General features: G+C 39.7%; 1 protein-coding gene across 1 annotated transcript in view; it reads left to right on the top strand.

Annotated features, from left to right (window-relative positions):
* LOC147102178 (merlin-like) overlaps nucleotides 1–5,366 on the top strand; it is a 60,307-nt gene extending 54,941 nt beyond the window's left edge. The window contains exon 17 of the mRNA XM_085964464.1: nucleotides 1,589–5,366. Coding sequence (XP_085820590.1) covers nucleotides 1,589–1,645 — 57 coding nt within the window. The 3' untranslated portion in view covers nucleotides 1,646–5,366. The remainder of the gene's footprint in view (nucleotides 1–1,588) is intronic.
* Nucleotides 5,367–11,315: the final 5,949 nt, after the last annotated feature.

The raw sequence follows: 11,315 nt of genomic DNA on the forward strand, positions 1-11,315 counted from the left end.
TGACCTTTGGTTTGATTTGTAAATTGTTTTGCTCCATTTTTAAAAAAATTCTTAGGATGTGAGCATTGCTGGCATTTATTGCCCATGTCTAGTTGCCCCGAGAAAGTAGTGGTTGGCCTTTTTGAACTACTCGTAGCAGTTTGATAGAACTGAGTGGCTTTCTAGGCTACTTCAGAAGGTAGTTAAGAGTCAACCACATTGGTGTGGGACTGGAGTCATGTAGGCCAGACCAGGTAAGGATAGCAGAGATGTGTTGTGGACTTTTCAACAATTTGCACTTATACAGCATCTTTAACATAGTAAAACGTCCCAAGGTGCTTCACAGGAGCGTTATAAAACAAAATTTGACACCAAGCCACATAAGGAGATAATAGGGCAGAAGAGGTAGGTTTTAAGGAGTGTCTTAAAGGAGGAAAAAGAGGCGGAGAGTTTTAGGGAGAGAATTTCAGAGTTATGGGGCATGGCGGCTGATGGTGGAGTGATTAAAATCGGGGATGCGCATGAGGCCAGAATTGGAGGAGCGCAGATATCTCAGAGGGTTGTAGGGCTGGAGGAGGTTACAGAGGTAGGGAGGAACAAGGCCATGGAGGGATTTGAAAACAAGGATGAGAATTTTAAAATCGAGGCATTGCTCAACCGGGAGCCAATGTAGGTCGGCGAGCACAGGGTGATAGGTAAAAGGGACTTGGTGCGAGTTAGGAAAAGGCCAGCAGAGTTTTGGATGAGCTTAAGTTTATGGAGGGTGGAAGATGAGATTCTGACCAGGAGTGTGTTGGAATAGTCAAGTCTAGAGGTAAAAATATGCATGGATGAGCGTTTCGGCAGCAGATCAGCTGAGGCAGTGGTGGAGTCGAGAGATGTGTGCCACCCAAGTGCCCAGAGCAGGATGTGAATCTGTGAGCACGCAGGTGTTAAGTGCCAACTTGGCTCTGTAGTAGTATACGTGCCTCCGAGTCAGAGGTTGTGACTTCGTCTCATTCCAGGACTAGGTTAATGCTTAAATGTAGCCTGAGGAGGTGCTGCATTGTCGGACGTGTTGTCTTTAGGATGAGACATTAAACTGAAGCCTCATCTGCCTGTTCAGGGAGGGGTTGTAAAAGATTCTATTGCACTATTAGAAGAAGAGTATGGGATTTTCTTCCAATTCTCCTGGCCAACATTTTTCCCTCAATCAATACCATTAAAAGGGATTACCATTTATCACATTGCTGTGGGACTGTTGTGTGCACAAATTGAATGCAAGTTTGCCTGCAAAACAATAGTGACTGAACTTTAAAAAATAATCCATTGGCTGTGCAGCACTTTGGGACATCATGAGGATGTGAAAAGTGCTATGTAAATACAAGTTCATTCATTCAAGCTTGTGTTGGCAGTATGCTTGCTATTTGTTGTTTGCCATATATACTGGGCCACAGAGCAAACACGTTGCCATACAGCAATACACAGTGCTGGGGTAAAACCTGAGTATGCTTGCACATTTGGAAAGTACATGAACAGTTGCCAGAGTGCACAAATTTGAAAGTCAATTTAAAAACATCTCTTAACCTTTTCAGCAATATTTTTTCCTGTTTCCCTTTTCATTCTGCAGCTTAATCTACAGAGTGTAACTGCTAAGACACAAGTGGCCTTTCTGGAAGAACTCTAACACGTTCAACATTGGACTGTCCAGCCCGGGAAATTAATTTGATGACCTTTCTGCATTCCAGAGCCATCACACAAAAGAAGTTGGATTTAGCAAAGCATTCTTAATGAACTTCAGCTACTAGTTTTGTAAGGGAGATTGATGCTGCTTCAAAATATGCCAATATAACCATTTGAACACTGGCAAAGACTGCCATATTTTAGTCGCTCAGCAAACATGACCACACTAAATGGGAACTGTTGCTAATGGTTCCCAGTTATAACTCTAAATGTTAGTCCCTTTGCTGTTTATTTAAAAAACAGCAAGTATAGGCTGATGGAATCCCTTTAAACTTTGAAACGGAATGATATTTAGCTGTTCATAAAGAATGTTATTTATTCACAAATTGTCAGCAATACATGGACCCATTCACCGACTAAGCAATTCATCCAATTGACACACATACCAGTGCCTTAGCATCGTTATTCTCACTGCTCCTCATATGATAATTTGCAGCAGTGAAAATAAAGATATTTCACATTTATGAATTATCAGTGTCCAGCATTTTATTTCAAAGATGTTCACCAGTTTACACATTATGGTTGTTATTTCACACTCCTATGGTTATACTGTATTAATATATTTATACAATATCTTGACTTCCTAATCAATATCTGATTCATACAATTTGTTACAAATGTATAATAATCTTCATTAAAAGTTAAATCTACATTTTTTAGCTACATGAATGTTGGTGATAACAGTTAATCTATCAGCTGTTCAATCCTAATGATCGCTGCACAAATACATAGACATATAAAAGATAGTCATACCCAAGCCATTTAGATTAAATTGAATTCTTTTTATAGTCAGTGAAATATTAAACACAAGTGGCCATACCTATAAACTTAAGACTACTTGAGACGTATTGGACTGGTGGTGACACAACTTCTTTGACCTACAATCCAACCTTCAAAGTCTCACATAAAATTATAAAATCTTACTCCATCGTTCCTGTAACTGATTTATTTTGTTCCTTAAACTAACTTTAATTATGGGGCTGATGGATGTGCAACTATTTCTTTAATCCTTTTTTCCTTCTAAAGCGCTACATCTTACTCCTATCCAAAGTTCTATTATTGGATAAAGAGGTATAAAAGGAGGAATCCTCAAACCAAAATTACAGCAGAGTCACAAGACAGGAAAAGGGATCAAGTTGGACTTTGCATAAATGACACATTTGGGCTTTGCAAGAGAAGAATTTGTTAGTCCCTGTTTATATTGTTTAATAATGGAGGGAAGAAAACAGCTTGGGAGGTAGTCCTTTCCCACATTGTGTGTGTGCAACTTCTGTGTGATCATCTAAGGAATGTCCAACTTCAACCAAGAAGGATCATGTTTTTGTTGGGAGCAGGGGGAAATTAATGTGGAAAAAATCTCAAACTATTGAAAATCCAAGATTCTTTTAAGGGGACGAGCCCATATTTAAATCACGAGAAGAAACAGATGACTGCTTATTGATCAAGACAGGTAGAGTAGTTGGATGTGAATTTTCTTCTGTGGAAGTATCTGGTGCTTTTAGAAGGTTCATGCTTATTGCTGCTTTACAAAGGCTTGTTTAAATCTCACTTTATTTTGTGTATATAATCAGTACTCTCTTTTGTACAAGTTACAATAACAATTTAACTTTCACAGTGAAGAAGAAATATGGGAGGACTAAAGTACATGCAGTTTAATTGTAATTTTTGCTCAATTCGTGATAGAAAATTGTTTGTTTTGCAAATTCTAAGCATGTAAACATGTTGACTGGAGTTCTCTGCAGAATTATCGTGCATTCTTTCAATGTTGCTCATTTTTGATGAATAACATAACTTGGTAAAGGGAAAACAAATGTGTGCTTGATCCTTACATCCTGTTGTATTGTTCCAAGCAAATTAATGTAATTGAAACTGCCATGAAAGTCACTTTCAACTAGGGAGCATCCGTTTCTCTGACAACCCGTCAGCAGCATTTATTTTTCCCAAATACTCGGAAATTAAATATCTAACTTTTTATTTTTTGAATTATATTTTCCAAAACCAATTGATAAGAGTGTTGTGGTTCCCCCAATGGTTCGGTGGGTAAATGCACCATATGGTGTGGTACTGAGCCGTCCAGATCAGAATGGTTCGCGGTTTCACTCCTGGTCTGTGGTGTTAGCTAATTTTAGCCTGAGTGATGAAGGGTGCTACAGTTAGCTTCAGTGCTCCAAGGCTTGAGATACCCTAAACAAAAACAGAAAATGCTGGAATTACACATCTGTACAATTACATCAGCATCTGTAAAGTGGAAACGCAGGTTAACATTTCAGGTGTAACCCTTCGTCTGCGGAGGGCTGAGTGAGTGCACTGAGCCATACCGAAGGTCCCAGATTTGATCCCTAGCCTTTGCTGATTTCAGCCACACATTTAGTTGGGGTGTTATAGTTTGCTTCAGCACCAACTGTGGGTTAGGGAAAGGGAAATAAAAAAAATCAGGGTTGCTGCTCATGGTTATGTCCAGTGACCTGTAATCTGTGCATGTTAATGTTTCGGGAAGATAGGTTTGTGCTGGCTCTCAATCAAATAGGCTACTGGCATGTATAGAATGAATCACTTGGATGAGGTACTGGTGGACTGTTGTCCTGGGGGAGCTGCAAGGTGGAAAGAGTGAAGGAAAATGATAGAAGAAAGACACAAAAAACAATGAGTGCCCAGTTTTTCCAACATGCCATTAATATGAAGCTAGTGGAATTCTATGCTCGAGCATGCCAAGGATTCCTACAAAGGTATTCTCAATACCACTGAATGCATACATAAAATTATAAAACACAGATTTTTTGTGGCGTGCAGCTTTACCACATTTTAAACCATGTGATCACATTGCACTCAAAACAATGTTGTGGTCCTTCCAGTGTGTTAGGAACTAGACAGTACTTTCTGCATTGTGAATACTATATTAATACTCGAGGAAACAAAGTCAGAAGAGTGATCCGTTTAGAAAGGGGAAGAAACATTGAACCTGTTAATATATAAAGTAAGAACAGATAAAAGTTGACCACCCCCTTAAATTCCTTATTTTTATTAGCCTTTTGCTTAATGAACCAGTGACGTCCTGAAAGCCCTATATTAAGTAATAATGTAACCTCTATTGTAGCTCGTCATGCCGCCCTTTTCTGATACTGCATTAATTACCAATACACACTAATATTTACATTATTAGATGGATAGTGCATTTGAGACTACTTGAATTAAATATTGAAAGCCATTGACAAGTGATTATTTAAAAGATGTATATTATTGAACAGCACTCCACACCTCATGAATGAATCACACTTTTTTCCTTACACTTTTGTGAAGCGCCTTGGGACTTTTTAATGTTAAACGTGCTTTATAATGTAGGTTGTTCGACAGTTGACTTTCATTTCATAGCCAGATTAACACTTGCTTTGTCCTTAAAATCAAATTTATTTTTGCTTAATTTGCTGCCTTTTCAGCATAGTAACATTGGAGTATCTGGGTGTATACGCGTTTATTTATTTTGTGTTTCATTTGGTTAGGAAGCAGTAGCATCTGTATTTTTTATGCATTTTGTGTTACTTTGATGATTTATGCAAACTTCCTTACACCTGTATCAGGAAATAAAGGAAGACTATGCTGTAAATTTATAATATGATTTGTATATTCCTGAACTATTAATGCTCAAAATAAACTTCTTATCTCAATTATTTGATTGCATATTGAATATCTGCATTACATCTTCCCCCATCTACTGGAAAATGTACAGTGACTTCTTAATTTTTATTTGCCGTTTAAATTTTCTCTCTTAGGTATTCCTATTAGAGCCACTAAAGGATAGGTTGATGAGAGATGTACGCCATCAACCCACAATTGATTGCAGAAGCAGGGAGTGGAGGTATTTGTATGGTGTAAAGTAACGAATTAAAAAGAAGTGATATTTTGTATATTCCCAAGGGATTTCCTATATAAATTGGGTTCACACCTACCTGTTGAAACATAGAAGATAGGAGCAGGAGTAGGCCATTCGGCCCCTCGAGCCTGTTCCGCTATTTAATGAGATCATGGCTAATCATCCAAATTCAGTACCCTGTCCCTGCTTTCTCCCATATCCCTTGGTCCCTTTAGCCTTAAGAAATATATCTAACTCCTTGAATATATTTAATGAATTGGCCTCAACTGCCTTCTGTGGTAGAGAATTCCACAGGTTCACCACTCTCTGGGTGAAGAAATTCCTCCTCATCTCTGTCCTAAATGGCTTACCCCTTATCCTTAGACTGTGACTCCTGGTTCTGGACTCCCCCGCCATCGGGAACATCCTTCCTGCATCTAGTCTGTCTAGTCCTGTTAGAATTTTATAAGTTTCAATGAGATCCCCTCTCAATTCTTCTAAACTCTAGCGAACATAAGCCTAATCGACCCAATCTCTCTTCATACGTCATTCCTGCCATCCCAGGCATCAGTCTGGTGAATCTTCGCTGCACTCCCTCCATGGCATGAACATCCTTCCTCAGATAAGGCTACCTAAACTGCACACTACTCGAGGTGTGGTCTCACCAAGGCCCTGTACAACTGCAGCAAGACATCCTTGCTCCTGTACTCGAATCCTTTCGCTATGAAGGTCAACATACCATTTGCCTTCTTAACCGCCTGCTGCACCTGCATACTTAACTTCAGCGACTGGTGCACAAGGACACCCAGGTCTCGTTGCACTTCCCCTTTTCCCAATCTATTGCCTGTCTTCCTGTTTTTGCTACCGAAGTGGATAACCTCGCATTTATCCACATTATACTGCATCTGACATGCATCTGTCCAATCACCCAACCTGTCCAAATCATACTGGAGTTTCTCTGCATCCTCCTCACAGCACACACGCCCACCCAGCTTTGTGTCGTCTGCAAACTTGGAGGTATTACATCTAGTTCCCTTGTCTAGATCATTAATATATATTGTGAATAGCTGGGGTCCTAGCACCGATCCCTGCGGTACCCCACTAGTCAGTGCCTGCCACTCGGAAAAAGACCCGTTTCTTCCAACTCTTTGCTTCCTGTCTGCCAACCAGTTCTCTATCCAAGTCAGTACCTTACTCCCAATCCCATGTGCTTTAACTTTGCATGCTAATCTCTTATGCGGGGCCTTATTGAAAGCCTTCTGAAAGTCCAAATACACATCCACTGGTTCTCCCTCATCTATTCTACCAGTTACATCCTCAAAAAATTCCAGTAGATTAGTCAAGCACGATTTACCTTTTGTAAATCCATGTTGACTTTGTCCGATCCTGTCACTGTTTTCCAAGTGCTCTGCTATTACACCTTTTATAATGGACTCTAGTATTTTCCCCACGACCGATGTCAGGCTTACCGGTCTATAATTCCCCGTTTTCTCTCTACCACCTTTTTTAAATAGTGGGGTTACATTAGCTATCCTCCAATCTATAGGAACTGTGCCAGAGTCTATACAATTTTGGAAGATGACCAGCAATGCATCTACTATTTCTAGGGCCACTTCCTTAAGTACCCTAGGATGTAGATTATCAGGCCCTGGGGATTTATCGGCCTTCAATCTCGTCAATTTTCCGAACACCATTTCCCTACAAATACTGATTTCATTCAATTCCTCCCTCTCATTAGACCCCATGTTCCCTGACATCTCTGGGTCCTCCTTTGTGAAGACAGAACCAAAGTATGTATTTAATTGGTCTGCCGTTTCTTTGTTCCCCATTATAAAATCCCCTGATTCTGACTGCAAGGGACCTATGCTTGACTTCAATCTTTTTCTCTTCCCATATCTATAGAAGCTTTTACAGTCAGTTTTTATGTTCCCTTGCAAGCTTACTCTCATACTCTTATTCTTCCCCTCTTAATTAATTTTTTGCCCCTCTACTTTTTTTATATAAAGGTTCCTGCAATAGAGTCACATTTCTTTATACAAGTCCTTGGTATGTACTTATCCTGCATGCCAAGTAATATGTCTTTTAACTATATTTGTCTTCAGCTGAGGTTTTCTCCAGTACCACCCCCAAATCAACCTGTCACCGAGGACTGCCACTGCTTCCCTCCCGTTAGCTGGATCACTTGCCATTACCAGATCGAGAAGCTAATTATTTCTCGTACCATTCCTAACATGTTAAGTCAGAAAAGAGTCATGCATTAACTAGGTCAAATTCTAGACTACTTGGGCATTCCCAGTTTATATTAGATTGCTTTTATCTCTCATTAATACGATCTTTCTGTTTGCACATCTTTTCTTATATTTTCATAGAATATCCTGTCCTATTGTTTATTTTGACCCATTGGACTACATAAACTCAATGCTTTTTGCTCCTTTGCATCATGTGCTTAAAGTCCAATTATTTTGTTGGAAAGCTTCAACTGTACAAATTGATCAACTTCCTTTACCTCCCAGAAGCACTGTTCCCACTAAGGTGCGCGCACTTCAAATTAAATGCCGCGCAGAGAACTGGACTGCCGGACAGCTGGAGCGGGGGAGAGCCCAATACACAATGACTCGGAATGCAGACAGAGTCTTGCGACCTCAGAGCCAATCCCAATTGGAAAGTAACAGAAGAGCTGGGGCAGCGGCCAAATGATAAGGGGAAGAGAGAAGTTGCATAACACTAGCGGCACACTATGTTACAGCTTGCCATAAACAGAGGGACAACCACTTAAAGAGTATATATAAATTATATGAAAGTATATTTATACACTCAGGGATATATCTGTTTATACACTGTATGGATAGATCTGTATTTTTGTGAACAAACATGAATGTTTTCCGATGCTTTGGCAACATAAGATGTAACTTGTCATGCCAATAAAGCGATTTGAATTGAATTGAATTGAGTGGGTGAGGGGTTGCTTGTGTTGGCCTCTGGGAAGTTCCACGTGCTGCAGGCAGAGGCTGTAGAGGAGACGCGCTCATCCGGTTGCCATGGTGATGAGGGCAGCGTCTCCCTCCTTCTCTGGCGCCACGGTTCTAGGGGCCTGTGTTACACAAACTCCACGGGGCAAATGGGAGCGGGACCAGCTCAGTGCAGCCTATGGGGCTGGACGTAGCTTTAAAAATCGATGGGAGAGATTGGCAACCACATGTACCTCATCTTATTAAACCTGTTACAGGTGAGTGAGTCGCCGAGTTTTATCAAGGGACTTTGTTGCTGTCAGATGGCAGTGACATGTCTTCGGAGAGGAAATGAGAAACGAGTTTGTGCAAATTTTGAGCTGTACGTGAATCCACTTTTTAAAATAAAATGATCCTAACGGATTTGTAAGATTAGGCTTTCAATCATTAGGTGACGCAAGGAAGCATTTTAGCAGAAGGAAGAAGAATGATTAACACAAGTTTAACTTACTTTTATTTGTTACTTTTTAATAAATCCAATATTGCACCAGGGGTGGATTTATGGTTTAGTCTTGTTGCTGATGAAAGTTAATGAAAACCTTAATAACATAAAAAGTGGGGAAAATTGGAGCGTGCTTTTGAAATTCAGAATTCTGGCATCAGGTTTATATTTTTAGAAATGTTGAGGCGCCTCACTTTCTACAGGCCAACCCAGTTAGCACATTTGTCTGCTGAAGAATTCAAACCATCTGGGGGCAACACAGGTTACCTTTGTCAGAAACAAAAATGAGAATTTTTTTTTTAATTTGGAAAATTGTTTAAAGCCAAAAAAAAATCCGGGAAAGTGATGTTAATTTTACCGTAAACAAGCTTGCAGAATGGGCATGTAAATGACATGAATTTCCATATAGATAAGTGTGAGGTAGTGCATTTTGGTAGGAGGAATAAGGAGGCTACCTACTCCTTGGAAAATAAGAGACTAAATAGGGTAGAGGTGCAAAGGGATCGAGGGGTAATAGAGGTGAAGCCTGAAAGCAGCACGCTTGCCAACAATCCCAAACAGACAGAGCACAACTCCATGTTGCGTCTCAATAACAATCAGTGCAGGCATTCAGAATAACTGTCAATGACGCTGAAAATTAAGCGACACTAAAAATTATGTTTAAAACAGTAACAGGATAATTTCTCAAAAGCAAATACTGCGCATGCTGGAAATCTGAAATAATTTCTCATATTTCTTGAGAAACATTAACAGTTCATTGGAAGGTGATTTTTCTTACAAAAAAAGACATTTTAGTGAAGCTCCTTAGACATTTTGAAGTTTAAAGGTTAAACATAAGTACACTAGAAGAATAAGAAAACACAATTTTTACCATGCTGAAATGGTTATTAACTGGTACAGGAGACTAGGAAACATGTCACTACACATGCTGAAGGGAAAACCAAGCAGGCAATGTCTTTATCCTGTGTAATTTTCTCCATCATCAACCTCGGCTTGAACAAAGGATACTGTAAAGAAGAATCATCTCGATACAAGATCTAAATCTTACTATTATTGACGTTCAACTATCTGTGCATCATTTGTGACTCGCATAGCTGCTTCTCAAGTCTATTTTAAAAGGGATTTGACTCTATGTCACTATGACTGCTTGTTTCTTTTTACATTTAGTCCCTAGTTGTGAATAAAATCAGTAAGTTAGAAAAATGCATTACTATGACAATCTTTGAACATTAATATTAACATGGTTCAGATCGTGCATATTTATGCTTCAGGATTGGCATCAATGCTTTAAAAAAAGACAGAGCAGTTAGGTATTTTTATCTGAGGAAAGCTGGATGAAAACCTATAATTGGTGAACCTCCCAAGACCTGATTTGAAATTAAATTGCAGTTGTTTGCCACCAAAATGTGTGATGTGCCTCAATAAATCCGAGACTCGATGTTAGCGAAACAAAACAAGGCTTTTATTGACTTAGAAGGTAACACACAGAGGAGAGGTATCTTCCATCCAGAGGTCTGCCGTACTGGATGTGATGCAGGCTGGGCCAGCTTACATAGGGGCCAGGTATGGGCGGAGCCCTACACACAGTACAATACAATGGTGAGGAAACGGAACTGAGGTAAGTGAAATGAAACTGAAACCAACCACAGTCACAGGCAGAGAATACCAATGAGTGATGAATGGAATATTTCATCACAATGTGTATTTCAAAACCAAATTAATTTGAGCCATGTTAGGGAGTGTTCTAAACTAATACAGATTGCATCATTAGATGCTCTGACTCCATAACCACACACACTCAAACTGCAGATTCTACTTTTACTACATTATGGCGCAGTTAATAGTGATGGTAGTACAGTGTCTGCAGCTTCCTGCACTGAGGCAAAGTAGCCCTATTTTACAAAAGGGAGGGGGGGGGAACATTCCTAAGAGGTGCGTGCAAAGAGGGCAAGGAGGATGGGAAGCAAGAAATGCAAAAAGCCCAGGAACCAGGCAGAAGGCAAGCCTGAGGCCTGTGTGTAAGGGAAGGGCTGTGCACGCAAAAGTGGTTTTAGGTACTGTAAGATGAGACAGACGAGTTTATTTGTTTTGATGAAGGGTACACTACTGAAACATCATAACCTATTGTTTCTCTTTACGGACCTGCTATTTCCAGCATTTGCAGTTTTTATTTCAGATTTCCAGCACTGCAGTTTTTCCTTTATTTGGGCATTTAGTGGTAAGTTTGGTCACTCACAATCAATCACTGTTTCTCTTTTGTGTTTATTGTGTTATAAATTTTATTTTTTGTGGCATATTGTAGCGTGGGAGGGAACCA

Source organism: Somniosus microcephalus, chromosome 22 (assembly GCF_052327205.1).
Source record: "Somniosus microcephalus isolate GS21.2 chromosome 22, FLI_Smic_1.0, whole genome shotgun sequence".
Lineage (NCBI taxonomy): Eukaryota > Metazoa > Chordata > Chondrichthyes > Squaliformes > Somniosidae > Somniosus > Somniosus microcephalus.